Source organism: Uncinocarpus reesii, genomic scaffold (assembly GCF_000003515.1).
Source record: "Uncinocarpus reesii 1704 scaffold_2 genomic scaffold, whole genome shotgun sequence".
NCBI lineage: Eukaryota > Fungi > Ascomycota > Eurotiomycetes > Onygenales > Onygenaceae > Uncinocarpus > Uncinocarpus reesii.
Genome location: NW_003052499.1, coordinates 4,029,426 through 4,048,056, shown reverse-complemented (window position 1 = coordinate 4,048,056; position 18,631 = coordinate 4,029,426). Strand labels below are relative to the sequence as shown.

General features: G+C 51.6%; 5 protein-coding genes across 5 annotated transcripts; 2 read left to right on the top strand and 3 right to left on the bottom strand.

Annotated features, from left to right (window-relative positions):
* Positions 1 to 85: 85 nt before the first annotated feature.
* On the bottom strand, positions 86 to 1,295 carry UREG_04323 (alcohol dehydrogenase I; the record flags this gene model as incomplete). Its single annotated transcript, XM_002544760.1, has 4 exons — positions 86 to 138; positions 202 to 244; positions 289 to 558; positions 630 to 1,295. 4 exons carry the CDS (start codon positions 1,293 to 1,295, stop codon positions 86 to 88), a joined length of 1,032 nt encoding a protein of 343 aa, XP_002544806.1.
* Positions 1,296 to 3,272: 1,977 nt separating this feature from the next.
* On the top strand, positions 3,273 to 8,459 carry UREG_04322 (putative DNA-dependent ATPase Ino80p; the record flags this gene model as incomplete). The annotated part of the gene is made up of 4 exons (XM_002544759.1): positions 3,273 to 3,803; positions 3,868 to 4,353; positions 4,407 to 8,217; positions 8,281 to 8,459. The coding sequence occupies 4 exons, from the start codon at positions 3,273 to 3,275 to the stop codon at positions 8,457 to 8,459; spliced, it is 5,007 nt and encodes a 1,668-aa protein (XP_002544805.1).
* A 917-nt stretch (positions 8,460 to 9,376) lies between these two features.
* Positions 9,377 to 11,341, top strand: UREG_04321 (5-aminolevulinate synthase; the record flags this gene model as incomplete). The annotated part of the gene is made up of 2 exons (XM_002544758.1): positions 9,377 to 9,680; positions 9,750 to 11,341. The coding sequence occupies 2 exons, from the start codon at positions 9,377 to 9,379 to the stop codon at positions 11,339 to 11,341; spliced, it is 1,896 nt and encodes a 631-aa protein (XP_002544804.1).
* Positions 11,342 to 12,102: 761 nt separating this feature from the next.
* Positions 12,103 to 13,719, bottom strand: UREG_04320 (uncharacterized protein; the record flags this gene model as incomplete). The annotated part of the gene is made up of 2 exons (XM_002544757.1): positions 12,103 to 13,080; positions 13,171 to 13,719. The coding sequence occupies 2 exons, from the start codon at positions 13,717 to 13,719 to the stop codon at positions 12,103 to 12,105; spliced, it is 1,527 nt and encodes a 508-aa protein (XP_002544803.1).
* Positions 13,720 to 15,121: 1,402 nt separating this feature from the next.
* On the bottom strand, positions 15,122 to 16,581 carry UREG_04319 (carbamoyl-phosphate synthase subunit arginine-specific small; the record flags this gene model as incomplete). The annotated part of the gene is made up of 2 exons (XM_002544756.1): positions 15,122 to 15,417; positions 15,471 to 16,581. 2 exons carry the CDS (start codon positions 16,579 to 16,581, stop codon positions 15,122 to 15,124), a joined length of 1,407 nt encoding a protein of 468 aa, XP_002544802.1.
* Between the last annotated feature and the right edge of the window lie 2,050 nt (positions 16,582 to 18,631).

The window sequence follows — 18,631 nt, the reverse complement described above, 5'->3', positions numbered from 1 at the left end:
CCCGCGACCTGGATATGCGGTCGTATTTTGTGATTACAAGCAAAAGCCGTTCAAGCTCATTCAACCAACGCCCCAGCGAGAAGATCTATTCGGCATCTGGCATTTTCAGCACATAGCGACCGGTGATTTTACCTTGCCCTATTGTCGGATGGGTTAGTATTACTCGAAAAGCAAAAAAGTGAGACCCCGTTTCCGACTTACTCATCAACTCAAACACCTTTGGCAACTCCTCCAGCGGCACGACCTTTGTACGGAAATTTCAATCTTGCCTCGGGCAAAGAAATCCACGGCCTCCTTGGCATCCCGGCGGTTGCCGACATAACTGCCCTTGATGTTGATCATGCGCGCCACGGTGTCGAAGACGGGTGCTTTCAAAAAGGCGTGCGCGGGCAGGCCGATGGCGACGACGGAGCCGCGCGAGCGCACGTAGCTGGCCGCTTGCTGGAAGGGGCCTTCGGAGACGGCGACGAGGAGGACGGCGTGGGGGCCGAGGCCGTCGGGGGAGGCGGCGCGGACGTCGGCGACGAGGTCTTTGGTTTTGGTGTAGTCGATGAAGGCCTGTTGAAAAGGGGAGTGTTAGAGAGCGGTGGTTCTCAGGGGATAAAGAGTGATGGGGATTATATTTTTACTTCGCAGCCTAACTGCTGGCAAGCAGCTTTCTTCTCATCCCCGCCGTCGATGCCGATGACGCGCAGGCCCATTGCGTTCGCGTACTGGATGGCCAGCGTGCCCAGTCCACCGCCAGCACCGACGATGGCCACCACCTGGCCTGGCCGCGCATGCGACTCCTTTAGCCCCTTGTACACCGTGATGCCGGCACACAGGATCGGCGCGACCTTGTCCATCTTGACCGTCTTCGGCAGGGGAGTCAGATGCGCGGTCTGCGCCAGGCAGTACTGCTGAAACGTGCCGTCGACGGTGTATCCGGACAGCTGGGCGTCGGCGCACAGCGGCTCGTCGCTGTTCTCGCAAAAGTCGCAGTTCAGACAGGTCCCGTTGATCCACTTGACGCCCACGCGGTCGCCCAGCTCGAAGCCCGTGGCCAGTTCGCCCTTGGCCACGATGGTGCCGGCGCCTTCGTGGCCGCCGACCAGGGGCATCTTGACGTCGATGGGCCAGTCGCCGTTCATGGCGTGCAGGTCGGTGTGGCAGACGCCCGAGTATTGGATCTTGACGAGGGCTTGGTCGGGGCCGGGCTTAGGGACGGGGATCTTTTTGTATTCGAGCGGCCCGCCGACTTTGGGGCAGACTTGGGCCCATTGTTCTTTGGGCAGGCTGGGGGCGGACGTTGCCATGGTGAGGGATTTCTCTTCTTTTTGGGGGCAAGTCTGGTCCGGGGGGAAAGCTGCTGTTGCTGGTGGGTGGTGTATAGTGCAGCAATTGGGGGGACTGATATCGATTGTATAGGATGCTTTGGGACAGGAGGAGAAACCGGACCGGAGAGGATGATGTCAACGACGTCCCTCGTGGAAGGAGTAGCAGTCTATTTATATGTCTGTCTGTATGTACACATCCCTTCTGGGCCAGGGAGGTTCCATTCTGCCGTTCAACGTCATGCCAGGCATACGACGCAGCGGTTGCCGTGCAAGAAGCTGCAGAGGAGGAGAGATGGGACCACCACGGAAACAATGCACATCAGGCCATTGGCACGAGATTTAAAAGCACACGCGAGTTATCCGCAAGACCAATAGGGAGGACAAGTATGTACACAGCGAATTGCGCGGGCGGCAGGGTCCAGAGCTGTCTCATTCCAGGGATATACGGAACCTGAATGGGCAGATGAGATGAGCTTGGAACCGCGTCGTTCCAAGAACTCTGTGGCGATAATGCGGGGAGAGACGGGCTGGCAAGACAACGACAAGAAGGTATAGAAGGGTATCTGCATGCTCAATCTGCCCATCCTGACACGGCGTGCTGGACAAGCTGGTGCATTACATCAGAATGCTTTCTAGTTTGTTTCCGTGGATCAGCGGAAGGTCTGTTTTGCGCTTTTGGCTTTTGCTCCCAAATTCCGACGAGATGCTCGCTCAGACGGAGATATTTCGCTGCTTGGGATGGCTGTCGGTCGATCTCTGAGTGCTGTTGCTGGGTCCAGTGTGGTCTTCGCCCCTTTGGTGGGAGTGATGACTTCATGAGTCTGTTGAGGCTGTCTGACAGAAGAATTGGTCGTTGAGAGTTGCATAAACTCCTTGCTATCCCGAGCCCACCCTCTATAACACTTTACTCCGTATATAAATATATATATATATATATATATGCCCTCCACTCATCTCATCTCGTCTTCAGATCGTGAAATATCCTGCAACGTCGGTTTCATTAGATAAGCAGCAGGGTGGTATTCTTGGCTGTCAGGGCAATACCGATAGATTACTAGTGACCCTCATCTGCAAGCCATCCCCGCCAAGAGCGTTGTTAATTGGTGAATGACTTTTGGTGGATCACACACCGTCCAATCGACAGCCGCCTTTCCAGCCACCAGCCCAGGGGCGCTAGTCACAGACCAGACCCGTATCCATCGTGACGCCGGAACCAGACGCTGGCTTGTCATTTTGCGCTCGCAGCAACAGAAAAAAACAAGCAGAAAAGCGGAAAAAGCGAAAAGACCGCTTGCTTCAGCAGCCCGCCAGCCCGTAGACGCTGGCTGACGAGAACCACAACGCCCGGCATCTCGTCCTCCTCGCCAGGCCATGTCTTTCCATCACCACCACCACCACCTCCATCATCACCTCCACCACTGTCCCCTCCTCCCTCATCGCTGCCGCCATCTCCATCTCACAATTGTAGTCTCAGACTGAGCTCCGCCTCACCTTTCTGATCTCTCTGCCCTCCTCGTACCTTCAGACATGCTCCCTCCGTGAACCCAGCTCGCCCATCGCCTGCAGCTGCGTTGTGCATTTCTCCCTGTGGGCAAACCCGGGTCAAAGCCAACGGATCCTGTGAGTATCGACTAACGAGCTAATAACCATCCTTTTCGCGTTTTGCCAGCCCTCCGCGCTGTGGCCACCTCTTTCTTGCCTGCCCCTTCTTCACCTTCCAACCTCACTCGCAACCCTCGCTTCTCCCCCATCGCCTCCATCCACCGCCCACGCGACTACTCCCTTGCTAATCCGACAGCAGCTCTTCACAGTACTTCCCACCGATCCGCAAGGTGAATGGCAGCCGTTGTGTGAAGACCAGGAGCCGTTCACCGGAGCAAGTTTGACAACTGGTTATCTCTGGCCCCCAATTGTATCTGCGCGTCAGATCGATTAACATTGGACTAAAACGTCGTGATGACCGGCGTGCCGTCGTACGGCATGCATTCCCCGACTCAGCAACCTCGCTACCCGTCCTACTCCCCTTCAACCAGGGACCGGCAGCTCTACTCCAACAACGACCCCTACCAGCAGCCGCAGCAACAGCAGCAGCATCCTCCTCGCACTCCTCCAAGCTTCCCGCCTCCTGCCTCCCTCACCCGCAGTCCGCATTTCGCCCGTGCTCCTTCCCCCATGAATACCACATTGCCTCCCTTGAACGGCGCCGTTGTCAATGCCGATGGCTCTCCTCCGTACCATGGCCATTCCGGCTCTGCGAATTCAGGATACACTCTGCCGAGGCCCTTTGGCGGGTCTCTAATGTCTGCCAGCTCCCATTCGCCTCCCCCGACCTACAGTCATCCCTCCGGCTCTCATACACATCCGCCTGCAATGTCCGATGCATTTTCGCAGTCACCGCAGCGTGAACTGGAGCCCTATGATTTGAGAGCCGCGAACAACGCCCACATGTCCCAACCTCCACTGCGCTCGGCATCCCCGAAGGAAATGGTCAGCTCTCTTCACCCTCATTGCATAAATATCTGAGCTCTCGCTGACCTGACTCCAAATCTAGAAACCTGCCCGCTCAAACCCCATGTCCTTTGCCAATATTCTCTCCGGACCGGCAGACGAACCTCCGCCTCGGAGACCATCATCACCTCTCCAGGCTTATAAGTCCAATGCTCTGCCTCCCATTGCTCCTACGCCCAAGCTCGAACCGGAGCCGTACTCTGAACCCGAAATGCGCCATCGAACCAGCCATTTTGACCCGTACAATGACATGCCACACCGCCCGGCGACAAACGGCATGGCCCCTACGAAGTCATCCTTCGCTCCGCCACCACCGCCTCCTCTGTTGTCAAAATCGCGCAAAGTGATGAATGACTACGAGTCCCAAAAGGTTTCCGACGAATCTATTGCAAGGGCGATGGAGCAGATCGAAATGCTGGACAACAGCGACGTTGAGGCCCCTGGTTTCGAACAAGAATGGCAACGCTATATGATGAAAAGCACGAAGCGCGCTCGAGAGGTGGATGCTGCTGAAGGGCGGAAACGCAAAGTATGATCTCTATTTCATTTCGTTCATATCCCAGGATCACTGACTCTTCCTAGCGACGTCGAACTGAATTTCTAGGAAAACTAGCAAAAATGTTCGAAAAACAGGCCCTGCAGGGGATTGATCGTTTTAACCGTACCCATGAAGCGGAAGTACACGCCGAAGTGCAACAGAAGGAAGTTCAAGAGGAAAAAGAGAGGAAAAAGGACATGCAAAGAAAGCGACGTCGCGAGAACACCGTCCGCCACGAGATTGAAAAACTGAACGCGGCACAGAAGAAAGCTACCAAGATCGAAGACGAGGCCGAGAAACAAAAGTTGGCGAAAGAGATTGCCAAATCGAAGAAGAAGATCAAGGACACCACGCTTGCGCTCGAGCGTGGTGAGCTTTCACAGGAAATTTCCGAAGTCAACCCCCTTGCTCCAAACCTTGAGGGTGGCACTACGAGTTCTTTTCACATTCGCTCCAAATCCCCTCCTGCAAAGAAGAAAGCTACCAAGAGCTCCTCGAGACCCAAGAAATCAAAGGAGAAGAAGCAGGCCGAGAAAGATGCAGCAGAGGCCGCTTATGCTGCCATGGAGAACGAGGAACTGGCTCCGTTGGCTCCAAAGGAAGATCCTCGAAAGACCTCTTTGAAGAAAGAATCGAAAGCCGCGCGCTCCAAAGAGCCGAGTCCGATCCCTGCTACTCCATACGACTCGAAAAGCTACAATCAGTTCTACGAGCAAATTTGGAGGGATATTGCCAGGAAAGATATTCCAAAGGTCTATCGAATGAAAGTTGTGTCTCTTAGTACTCGCCAGGAGAATTTACGAAAAACCGCCCAACTGGCTAGCAAACAGGCCCGAAAATGGCAAGAACGGACAAACAGGAGCATGAAGGACACCCAGGCGAGAGCCAAGCGAACTATGCGGGAGATGATGACTTTCTGGAAGCGAAATGAACGCGAGGAACGTGATATGCGTCGCCTCGCGCAGCGACAGGAGCTCGAATTAGCTAAAAAGGCGGAGGCGGATCGTGAAGCGAACCGACAGCGACGCAAGCTTAATTTCCTCATCTCCCAGACCGAACTCTACTCCCACTTCATCGGCCGGAAGATTAAAACAGATAAAGCTCAAGATACCGGAGATGCCACTACCGCTTCGGCGATTGAAGGCGGTGCTACTGACGAAGGCAAGATGCTCGATAGCTTGATGTCGCTCCCTGAGGCTGGTGCAAAAGTCACTAGTTTTGAAGATCTTGATTTCGATGCGGAGGATGATACCGCCTTGAGGCAGGTAGCGATGGCCAACGCTCAAAGTGCAGTGCAGGAAGCCCAGGACCGTGCCCGTGCGTTCAATGGCGAAGAGAATAAGATGGCTGCATTTGACGAAGGGGAGATGAACTTTCAAAACCCAACCAGCTTGGGTGACGTTGAAGTGTCGCAGCCGAAGATGCTTACCTGCCAACTCAAAGAATACCAGCTCAAGGGACTCAATTGGCTGGTTAACCTTTATGAACAAGGTATTAACGGTATTCTTGCCGACGAGATGGGTCTTGGTAAAACCGTACAGTCTATCTCCGTGATGGCCTACCTTGCTGAGGTCCACGATATCTGGGGACCGTTCCTTGTCGTCGCACCCTCTTCGACACTGCACAATTGGCAACAAGAAATTGTGAAATTTGTTCCTGATCTTAAGGTCTTGCCCTACTGGGGATCAGCAAAGGATCGAAAGGTTTTGCGAAAATTCTGGGATCGCCGGAATATTACATACCGCAAACAATCGGAGTTCCATGTCCTTGTGACGTCTTATCAGCTGGTTGTTGGTGATGCTCAGTACTTCCAAAAGATCAAATGGCAATACATGATCTTGGACGAAGCCCAGGCCATCAAGTCATCCCAGAGTTCAAGGTGGAAGAGCCTTCTCGGAATGCACTGCAGAAACAGACTTCTCTTGACCGGTACCCCAATACAGAATAACATGCAGGAGCTTTGGGCGTTGCTGCATTTCATCATGCCAACATTGTTTGATTCTCATGATGAGTTCAGCGAATGGTTTTCCAAGGATATCGAAAGCCATGCTCAGAGCAATACGAAGCTTAACGAAGATCAGCTTAGGCGGTTGCATATGATTTTGAAGCCATTCATGCTTCGTCGCATCAAGAAGCACGTTCAAAAGGAGCTTGGCGACAAGGTTGAGAAGGACGTCTTCTGCGATCTTACCTATCGTCAACGGGCGTATTATACCAACCTCCGAAACCGCGTTAGCATTATGGATCTTATTGAAAAGGCCGCCATTGGTGATGACTCGGACAGCACTACGTTGATGAACTTGGTTATGCAGTTCAGAAAAGTTTGCAATCACCCTGATCTGTTTGAACGTGCGGAGACCACGTCACCATTTTCAGCCTGTTATTTTGCGGAAACAGCATCTTTCGTCCGCGAGGGCTCGTTTGTCGATGTTGGGTATTCTACTCGAAACCTCATTGAGTATGATTTACCACGTCTTCTTTGTGGACCCGAGAGCCGCCTGGATATGCCTGGGCCAGGAAATCTGAAGGCTGGGTTTCGAGGGAAATATCTCTCTCATATGATGAACATTTGGACTCCTGAAAATATCAGGGAAAGCTTGAGCGACAACGGCGCGTTCTCTTGGCTAAGGTTTGCAGACACCTCTGTTGGCGAGGCGTATGATATCTCCCACAAGGGTGTGTTTGAGCGTGCAGTAATGCGACGTGATTATGCAAGCCGCCTCTCGTTGATGAACGTTGCCTACGACGACGAGGATGACGTTGATCTCAACGCAATCCACACCCACTCTCTTTTCAGTATTGTGGAACGCAACGACCGGCGAGCGTTGGCTGACACTACCGCTACCGGATATATGCGTGAGCTGCTGAATGTTACGAACAGCGTCGCTGACAATACAGGTATTCGCACCTTTGAACCCTGCGCTAAACCCGGTGCCTCGGCACCGCCTATTACGATATCCTGCTCCGGACGAGTTGCTATTACAGAAGCGCGAGAAACGTTCTTCAACATGACTGTTCGGCATGCGCTCTTTGGCAGTGCTACCACTGCGATGGATCAAGAAATCCTTTCGAAGAAGTTGGATCCCACCCCTTATTCTGTACCTCCATTGTTGCCACAACCGGGCTCAGTGAAAGGCCGATATACTAATATCACTGTACCGTCGATGAGACGGTTTGTGACGGATTCCGGTAAACTTGCCAAACTGGACGAGCTTTTGCGCGAGCTTAAGAATGGCGGCCACCGCGTGTTGCTATACTTCCAGATGACGCGCATGATTGACTTGATGGAAGAATACCTGACTTATCGAAATTACAAGTACTGCCGCCTTGATGGAAGCACCAAATTGGAGGATCGCCGTGACACAGTGTCAGACTTCCAGCAGCGTCCAGAGATTTTCGTGTTCCTTTTGTCTACCCGTGCTGGCGGTCTGGGGATCAATTTAACGGCTGCTGATACAGTCATTTTCTACGACTCCGATTGGAATCCTACGATCGATTCGCAGGCCATGGATCGAGCCCATCGTTTAGGGCAGACCAGACAAGTGACCGTGTACCGTCTTATCACGCGGGGTACGATTGAAGAGCGTATTCGTAAGCGGGCTCTGCAAAAGGAGGAAGTGCAGCGCGTTGTCATTTCAGGTGGTGCTGCTGGTGGAGTCGATTTCAATGCTCGCAGCCGCGAGAACCGAACCAAGGACATTGCAATGTGGCTGGCGGATGATGAACAGGTAGAGATGTTGGAGCAGAAGGAGAAAGAAGCACTCGAGAAGGGAGAAGAGGCCGGCGCGAAAAAGGGGAAGAAAGCTGCGGCGAAGAGGAAGAGAGATATCACGTTGGATGACATGTATCATGAAGGTATGAGATTTGGAAGTCGAGTACATATTGACAGGGACCGTGTGGCTAACGTTTGTTGTGTAGGGGAGGGCCATTTTGAGGATAGCAGTACCAAACCTTCTGGAGCCGCCACGCCTGTCTCTGCTGAGGCCGCTGGTGCGCCGGGAGCTAAGGGTCGACGTGGACGCGGTGGCGCAGGGCGATCAAAGAAGGCCAAAACGATCAAAGAGAGACTGCGACTGATTGACGGTGAGGTCGACTGAGCATGGAACGAGTCAATTATCTTCCTTTTGAATCGAAGTTTCAGTACCTTTTGTTTCAGAATACTGCCACGGGTATCTGGCATTTATTTTATTGAATTACTTTTTTCGGTTTCTGCTATTATTGTTTTGTTCGATCTACCTCTTTTTCTTTTTGAAGGCTGGTGTATAGTCGCCATTTCCGTTTTGCTCTCCATCGATTATATTTTTTCCTGTTTACCTGAAAGTGAATCACCTTCAGTGCTCCTTTCTTTTCCTTTCTTTGCCCTTTTTCTTTGTTTGAATAACCAAGTTGTTGCATGTAACAATAGAGATACAATGGGTGCATCTGGCAGGGAGGTGATTAGGTTGATATGTATGATTAGGTCATTTCTAACATGATTCCTTTCCATGAGTTTCCATTCCGACCACGGCTGAGGTGGAAATGTTGGGCTGATACTGCGGCAAGGATCAGTCTTGCTTGATTCGGGGTTTGTTTCCGGATGCCAGCTGGGTTTGTTCAGCTCTTCGGGTCTTTTTTTTGCTTGTCTTTTTTCTCTCGTTTCTCCCTTCTTTTCCCCCTGATTACTAAGCGGACCGGCTGTCTCGTATTCGGCGGAAGTACCGCTCGGCGGAAAAAAGGCCGCAAGGTACATCCATCCCACATGCACGTGATCGGGCCAGACGTGGGCCGCGGTTTGTCCCAAAATGGAAATATTTTACGCGGAAGACGGGGATCTGGCCAATCAGCATCTGCTTATTTATACTCGTCGCTCGCCGGCCAAAACTGGAAACTTCCGCTCGTCTTTCCATTTTCCTCTCTTCCAACGTCCACTCTTTTCTGAACCCAAGTCACGGTCAACCGAGGGGCCTTTGAGAGAGACGATATCAATTCAACTCCAAAAGCCAAAGAAAAAAAAGCTTCAAGGGGAAAAAACACCATGGAGGCCCTTCTTCATCAGTCCCGTTCGCTATGCCCGTTCTTGAAAAGGACATCCCCATCCACCCTCCGCTCGCTGTCCAGCAGCACCCGCCCCCAGGCTGCCGCGAGTCCCGGTGGCGGCACCATCTCCAATCTGCAGGTCATTGCCAGACGATGCCCGATTATGAGCAAGGCGTTGGCGGTGCAGAGTGCGAGAATGGCTGGGGCCGGTGGTTGTCCGATGAAAGGGCTGAGGGGGTTGCATACGAGTGCGGTGAGGCAGGCGAGCGTGAGGGAGGTGGGTGGTAAGAAGGCGGATAGGGGTGAGTATCCTTTTTTTGTGCAATTGAGGTTAGGATGGAACTTGATTTGGTATTGACTCGGTGTGTTAGTTCCTCCCGCGCTCTCAAACTTGAGCAGTATCCCCTCTCCTTCGGCGGCGATGAAGCGGGATACCGTCTGCCCCGGCCCGAAGCCTGCGGCTCCTCCGGCGGGAAAATTCGACTACGAGGGATTTTATTCTGGCGAGTTGGAGAAGAAACACAAGGACAAGACGTACCGCTACTTCAACAATATCAACCGGCTCGCCCGCGAATTTCCGCAGGCACATATGTCTTCCCCCGGAGACAAGGTGACTGTGTGGTGTGCTAATGATTACCTTGGCATGGGACGGAATCCGTATGTGTTGCAGTCGATGCATGAGACACTGGACAGCTACGGTGCCGGCGCTGGAGGGACAAGAAATATCTCTGGTCATAACCAACATGCGGTTCGATTGGAGGATACTCTTGCGAAGCTGCATAGAAAAGAAGCTGCTCTGGTGTTTAGCTCTTGCTACGTTGCTAATGATGCTACGCTGGCTACTTTGGGATCCAAGCTGCCAGATTGTGTGATCCTCTCTGACAGCCTTAACCATGCCTCGATGATTCAGGGCATACGCCATTCCGGAGCCAAGAAGATGGTGTTTAAACATAATGATCTTGCTGATCTAGAGAGCAAACTGGCTTCTTTGCCTCCGTCCACCCCGAAGATCATCGCTTTCGAGTCCGTCTATAGCATGTGTGGATCAATTGCACCCATTGAAGAAATTTGTGACCTGGCAGACAAATATGGCGCGATCACGTTCCTTGATGAAGTGCATGCTGTCGGAATGTACGGTCCACATGGTGCTGGCGTTGCTGAACACTTGGATTATGATATTCATGCCACGTCCCCTGAAAACGTGAAGGGAACCGTAATGGATCGCATCGATATTATCACCGGAACTCTTGGCAAGGCTTATGGCTGCGTTGGCGGCTATATCGCGGGGTCTGCTAAATTTGTCGACACTATTCGTTCTCTCGCTCCCGGATTTATCTTCACAACCTCCCTACCTCCGGCGACCATGGCTGGTGCCACAACTTCGATTAAATACCAAGCCGGATATGGTCGCGACCGAACTTTGCAGCAACTCCATACCCGTGCTGTGAAATCTGCTCTCAACGAAAACGATATTCCTGTTATACCGAATCCCTCCCACATTATTCCCATCCTCGTTGGTGATGCAGAACTTGCAAAGCGTGCCTCCGACATGCTCCTAGAGGATCATGGTATTTATGTTCAAGCTATTAATTATCCCACCGTTCCTCGTGGCGAGGAGAGGCTGAGAGTCACCCCTACCCCCGGCCACACCAAACCACTTCGCGACCATCTTGTTGCTTCCCTTCAGCAAGTTTGGGAGCGCTTGGGCATCCGCAAGACCAGCGACTGGAAGGCCGCAGGCGGATTCTTGGGTGTTGGCGACGATGCTGCCGCACATGATGTCAAGAATCAGCCCATGTGGACCGATGAGCAGGTTGGCCTCAACAAAGGCGAGGATATCGAAGTTGCCTTGCAGAGAGAGCTCAAGGCTGAAGCTGTTGCGAGGCAGTGCATACTGAATGAGCTGGCCGAACCGACTCGTATGGCTGCCGCCACAGCGCAGCCGGTGAGCGTCGCTGCATAAGAACATACCGTGATCCCAAATGCCCTGGGTTTCAATCTCGAACGCGTACTAATTTCTGTTTTCATTATACATTCCTTTGAAATTTTAAGTGGAGGCAGCTGTCCCGCATAATACTCGGAATTCAGATAGATGCTATGCAACCCGTTTTACGAATTTATCTGGTGACATGTTGGAATCTTACATATCTTGGCTTATATACACGCCCGTCTCTCTTTATATGTGCCCATTGTTACCCCTGCTAAGGTATACCACCTTCTTTTTGGTCGATTTTGATGCGTCGAAATCTTTGGTATGAGGTTTTGGACATATATAACATTTGAATATCGGATAACCGCTAGTTATCTATAATATATAAGCATGAATGCTATTTCGTCTAGCAAAGGGCTATTATTAGCAGTATTACGGAGTAGCTAGGCCTGTCCCCTACTATATCAACACTGGTTGAACTATACAAAGTATCCGCAATCTGGGGAGTCAAAACTGGGAACCATGGTGAAGATGACAGGCTGGAATATTATTGGGATTGATCTCGTTCTTCCATAGTCAATATGATGTGGGTGTATGTAGGTGTGTGACGCGGTTCCAGTGGTAGTTATCAACAAACAAAATATCACTGTTGGAGTACAGTTTGGAATAACAGACTATAATTTATCAGAGGCCATCATACAGGATCGGAATATGTTGTCCAGGTATGCCAGCTCGCTGTTTCATCCGCCCACTGGGCAAAACTCCGGAATTATCAAGAGACTCCCAACACCATCCTATCTTCTCCCACCCCGACTCACCTTCGGGAACTCCACCGGAATCCTCAATCTCGCAATCCTCTTCATCGCCGCCTCTGTCTTGCCCCTCTTAATCCCCCATTTCGCAAACTCACTCTCCCTCGGCTTATCAACCCGACAGCCCAACTCCCTGAAATACTGCAGCGCCGTCTTGTTGTCCAGGCCCAGATCGTCACGAATATCCGCGGGATCCGTCGCCAACTCGTTCGACGCATTCGGCGAGCCCGACGCCGGCGGGACATGCAGCGTCAGTGCACAGATTGTGGTATGCAACAGCGTAAGATCATTCCGGGACAGAATCGCCCCCTGCGGCACGAATTTGCGGCGCAATGAATCGATAAATGAATCCGTGACAAACTGCGGGCCCCCCGCGGAGGAGTCCTTGGAAGTCGTCGCTTCGGCAAGCTTGCGGCGTAGATCTTCGCGCGGAGGGATCTTCTTGCTGCCCACGCCTGCCTTGTCGGCGCCACGGGTGGGTTTCAGACTGCCTGCGAACTCGATGAGGAGCAGAATGAAGCGGAGGAGCTGGAGCTGGGATTTGTCGCCGGTTTTGCCGACTGCTTCGATGCGGTGGGCGACGAAGCGGGATCTTGTGAGGATTTCTTCCGAGTTTGCGAGGGCGGTTTGCCAGTCGCGAACGGGCATTGAGTGGAGGGTTGAGAGGCCGCCGGGGATCAGGGAGTCGATGGAGTACACGTCGGACGGATGGCTGGCGGAGAGATTTGGTTGAGGCAATGGTTTGGCCGCTTGGATTTCCTGCTGAGCGGTCTTTTCGGCAGAGGAGGCGGAGATGGCGTCCTTGGGCATGGATGAGAGTAAGGCGGATTCTGCGGCGGTCGGGGCCCCGCCCGGTGCGTTTGAGAGGAGTGCATTTTCGGCGATGGATTGCACGGCCTTGCGGGCCTGTTTGGTTCCAAAGGCTTCGGCCAGGGCGGACTTCTTGGAGAATGCGGTTTGCTGGAACGTCGATAGGGCATTAGTTTGATAGTCTGGCATGGGAGAATGGAAAATATTAGGAGACACGAGATGGGAGTAGACGAAACTCACAACTTCTTCTTCTTCAGATTCGTATTCTGTATCAGGACTGGCCTGCCGTATACAGCTCCTCACAGTCACCTTCCTAGCTTCAGCCAGCTGCAAGGAGTTCTTTTTTGGATCATAGATCGCCACATAATGATTCCACAAAGAATCCAATTGCTCAACGCCTTCTCTCGCCGTGAAGTCGAATTTTGGGTGTGCAGATGAGTGTAGAAGGAGCTCAGACGAGACGATGCCGGAATTGGTGGCAGCTGTCTTGGATGAGCGTTTTGCACGGGGTTTGGTGTATGCGCTGAGAGAGATGGAGTCGGGGAGACGGATTCCGGGAGTGGACGCTAGAATGGGAATACGGTCAGCAATCTGCTTTTCTTCTAGAGTGTCACCAGCTGTAGGGATTTGACATTTGAACGCACCAATTACGGGAGCAGGGCCGTCGCTGTTGTCGATGAATTTGACCTTGAGAGGTGGCAGCACAGACTCGACGGCTGTTTTCTTGCTGGGCCGGTCGTGCTTTTCCGAGACACGCTTTCGTTTCTTTTCGGGGGATTCGGAGCCCATTGCTGAAGATCTTGAAATGGTATGATTGCTATAACTAATTGTCTGGAGCTGAGATTCAATTGAGCTGTTCGCGATGCTGCGCGTTGGAAACCTTAGAAGTTTTGCGGAAGAAAAAATTTCCCGAAAGAGTCGAGTGACCTCGCAACACTCCGCCGCAACGCTAGGAAGCTGCAGTAATAACAAATTTTCAATGGGAGAAAACGTGGATGGCCGGCAAACACATTATATATGCGCTGAATTACTGGCAGTACAAGCTATCATTCAAAGATGATCAGGTCAAATGGCATAGAAGTAAAAGAGTTGCTTTTGAAGTCTGTCCACTTATATTCTGGGATCTGCTCTATCGGCAAGCTGATGCGAAAGAGAACAAGCTATCATACAGAAAAACACCAGAAACCAGCAGACCGTTTTAGTAAACTCTTCAAATCCAGCTCCATGATTCGGATATTTCGCCGTTTTGGTGTTGACTAGTCTCCACGAGAAGCCTCAACAAAAACTCCTTCCTGCCCCTCAAACAAAGCCCTCGACTAATACATACGCAATACTGTCATCACATATGCCCGGTCGTTTTCGTAGCGCGTAAGAAACTCATGGCTAGAGCTGCTAAAATAATTGTACGCCGTCGAGCCGGACCGGAAAATAAGGAATTTCGAGAGTATGCTCGCAACTCAAACCGCTGAGTATTTTTTGTTCGTTTTGGATTATAGAATGCAAAGAGGGTGGATCGGGAGATCAAGTGCTAAAAGACGATCACCAATGTATCGCGTGACCCGACGGCCATTGGAAAACAGGGCAGCGTTCTTTCAGCGTTCGAGGTCTTCAATCACGGAACGACTAAGACAGAGCTGTGAAGATGTTTACTTGCTGGAATGGCAGTCAGTATACGATTCAATTGCACAAGGGTAAGCGAGTAAGCTGACCTTCTAGCTCGGACCTTTCTTCTCTTACGCTTCAAACGTCGAACGCGCTTCTTTCTCCACTTAGCTCTCATCTTCGATAGTGTCGGAGACTATGCAATGATCAGCACATCTACTCAAGAAAGAAAGGCAGAAATGGGGTGGTTGACTCACACTTCGTCGATGAGGGGATGGTTGCAAGAGAGAAGAAGTTGAAAGCAAGTCGAGGCGCTTTGTAGCCTGAGCGTTGTGCGGTGCTGACTAACGCCGCGCTAAGGGCTAGTGAAGCGAAAGTGACGCATGGCTTATGTAAGCGCAACACTGACTTGGAAGAGAGAAAAAGGCGCAATGGAACCACGGACGTAGAAGGTATATTGCAATTGTTTGACTAACTTGATACTGAGCAAAACTATTGAGAAAAGGCTACGGGAACACAGATAACTCCAAATACTAGCCGAACCGCGGAAAAAAAGAAAATGAAAGACATCAAACGTAGAAGGTACCCATTACGCTGCAGCCGCAATTTTTGGAGATGCGGATGTTGTCTCCATAACTGGGACGACAGGTTCACTAGCTTCAATTCCAATGGTGGTTTGAACGCCTACACGTTCATTGCCGAGGAGATCGGCAAGAAGTGGGCTTGGGCGGCTATCCCGTTCAGGTTGGAAGGCGGCCTGGCTTTGTTTGTACTTTTGAACACTGTCAAGATAAATATCGAAGAGGTAGGAAGAATCGAGAGGGCCTCCTTTCGCCTCAGGATGGAACTGAGTGCTGAAGATGGGGCGGCTCTTGTGGATCATTCCTATGTCACTGTCAGAAGGATTAAATCGGGAGCTGACAACAAACTGGACATACCTTCATTGCTAGAATCGTTGAGGTTGACGAAATATGGCTTCCAGTCACTAGGAAGGGTGGACGCATCAACAGCGTAACCATGATTTTGGCTGGTGATGTGGCAGCGGCCAGTCGTCAAATCCAATGCTGGAATATTGTGCGCGCGATTTCCGTACTTCAACTTGATGGTCCGAGCACCAGCCGAAAGAGCGAGAAGCTGATGGCCCAGGCAAATGCCCATGATTGGCAGCTGAGAAGTCTCTATCAATTTCCGGAGGTTGTAGACAGTCTTTTGGCAGTGGGTCGGGTCACCAGGACCGTTGGAGATGAAGACACCGTCAAAGTGATGGGCAACCTTCTGAATGGGGAAATCGAATGGGAAAACGGTAACACTGGCGCCTCTGCCGACGAGGCTTCGAAGGATATTCTCTTTGACTCCGCAGTCGATTACGGCGACATGGGCATTGCTGCTTCCAGCGCTAATATGGAAAGGAGCTTTGGTGCTAACTTTAGCCACCAAGTTAATCTGCTCCGGATCAACAAACGCCTCGTCCTGATCGGCGTCATACTCCTCGCCAACCGTGATTCTCGCTAGGGAAGAACCCTGTTCTCGCAGATAGGTAACAATTGCGCGGGTATCAACGCCGGAGATCGCTGGAACGCCCTCTCTGATACACCATTCACCCAAGCTCTCCACAGCAGTCCAGTGACTGTATTTCTCAGCAACGTCTGCGACGACTACACCAACTGCTTGAAGGCTAGGAGATTCAAAGTATTTTAGCAAGCCATGCTCATCCTTCTCCGCAGATGGAACCCCATAGTTCCCAATCAGGGGCTGCGTGAAGACAAGGATTTGACCACGGTAAGACGGGTCACTCAAAGATTCTGGGTATCCGACAAGGGAGGTGGTGAAAACGGCTTCACCAGAGATATTCTTTTGTGCTCCAAAGGACTTCCCATGGAACACAGGACCATCTCGGATCGTAAAAGTGGCACGCTCAGGGGCACGAAGTGCACTGTTCAGCTTGGGGGTGCCGTTGGCAACTGATGCCATAAATCGAGCCTGGGCCGAGGCTTTCATACTCGTAGCCCCGACCCGGGAGGGAAAGGTTTTCAAGACTTGAAAAAACATGTTTGTGTTGGAAGATCTAAGTGAATTGGTAATGCAGTGGCTCGATTGAAAATGACTCAGTTTACTGAGGCTTTCCAGAGGTGATCTGGTGATGGGAGTTAGTCCGTGCTCTCGATAGCAGAGCAAGAGTAGAATCAGGAGGTCGAGGCATACCCGAGATATAGTCCTGCATAGAGAAACCAAGGTCAGTGATCAAGCTTCGGTTGAGAGCAAACGTCGAGGGGTAATGAGCCGCTGGAGACAAAGAGATTGAGAATCTTACCTGGGAAGTGAATTCAGAAGGTATCACGCGCATAAGCACCAACAGTGCTTGACAGCACTGAATTAACAACTATGTGATGGGATAGAAGTGGAATTGGGGGCTGGCTGGCGGGAAGAGAGGCCTTGGGCGTGTTTTGAATGGAGACCAAAAGGATGGAAGAGAGACGGTGAAAGAAGAAGAAGAGGAAGAGGAAGATGAATTGGGCGTCACAGAAAAGGATTTTTTTGTCTGGTCGAGATGCAGATTGGCCAATCAGAGGGCGGGGATTGGCATGAGTCAGCGGTATGGCCCCTGTAAGTACAGGGAATGTGAGTCATTTTCGGCGCAGCGGGCGTGTACGGTACTGTCACCACGGCACCCGAGATCGGCCTGGCACGTCCAACGCCAGCCACATCGCAACTCGACGGCCACACGTCTCACAAAAGTATCGCGAAACTCGCTGGATTGTGATCAGCGTGCATCCAACGGGGACGCTCAATTGCCTTGGTGGGGTGTCGTCCGTCCACATTGAGATCCCAGCACCGATCCCTGCCGGAGCTCCGAACTCGCTGGCCCAAGCTCCACGACAGGGACAGGGACCATGAGCCTGAGCGCCCAGGATGTTGAAGAAACTCCCTTTTGACGGGATGAAGAAACTCGTCCTGGTTGCTTTATTCGCGGGTTATGATCCAGGTGTCGGGAGTGGCCATCTACAGCTCCTGTGCAGAGGGTCGATATCAACGATCTTGCATGGACTGGATCCTCGTATCAATCGCTGGGTTTAAAAGGCCCAGATCTCTTCCTGCTATACATGTCAACTTGGCTTGTCTCGAGCCGGTTCTGCAACCATGTCAGGCTTTATCCGACATCTGGCCTTTGATGCGTTAAATTCCCTTTCGCGGTTGACATTGTCCTTTGCCCTTGGTTGGTTTCTGTGCAGTTGGCTTTCCCCTTGGTACATCTATCCACGGATAGGTTGCAAGCGAAAAGGTTCTTGATTGCAAGCATCATTACCACTCTAGCTGGCTGCTTTTCCAGTCTCGGGAAAATGATTCATTTTTAGAAAAGAAATGAAACTACTCCGTACCCGTTTTTGCTTAGAACGATATCGCTCCCTTGACTGCAAAATCTTCGAACCTACCTCCAGAACAATTAGGACGGATGCCATTTACCCTCAATCTAGAATAGCAGCACCGTGGCCACCAGAACAAAATCCCGAAACAGCCGGAGAGCGAATTATCCTCGAACTGTGCTGACGCTTGGGACATCCGGACAACGCGCGAACGGGAGTCTCGGGCACTTCGCCATTTTGAAAAAGGGATATTAGGTAAATCCTGGTATTCAAGAGGATAAAAACAGAGCCTATACAGCCGAACAGATAACAGAATGCGAAAAAGCACAGCTTCCTCAATACGACCTTTAATACCGTGATATGCCAGCCCCAATCCGGAAACAGAATCGAGGAAAGGGCCTGGTATATCCGTGATTTGAGGTTAAATACCGACGCTTCAGAATGAACAATGAAGCGGCAAGGAAAAGCAAACAGGCCGTATGTAGCCATGCTGGAATTCAAGAGACGCAACCAGTCAATCGCCAAACAACAACTTGAGAAGAGGAGTGAGGGGATGTTGAAGTGGCTTTGGCTTGCTACGAAATAGGCCTGGCTAATGTTCCGTGCGGCCTTACCTGGTTAGCTTGACCGTGTCCCTAGAGGGTGTTTCCTCTGTGCACTGTTGGGCCTTAGGTCGTTGAACCTGGATTCATACCCTGGATTTTGGTCGACAAGCCTAGGGTATGCAACCTCAGTGC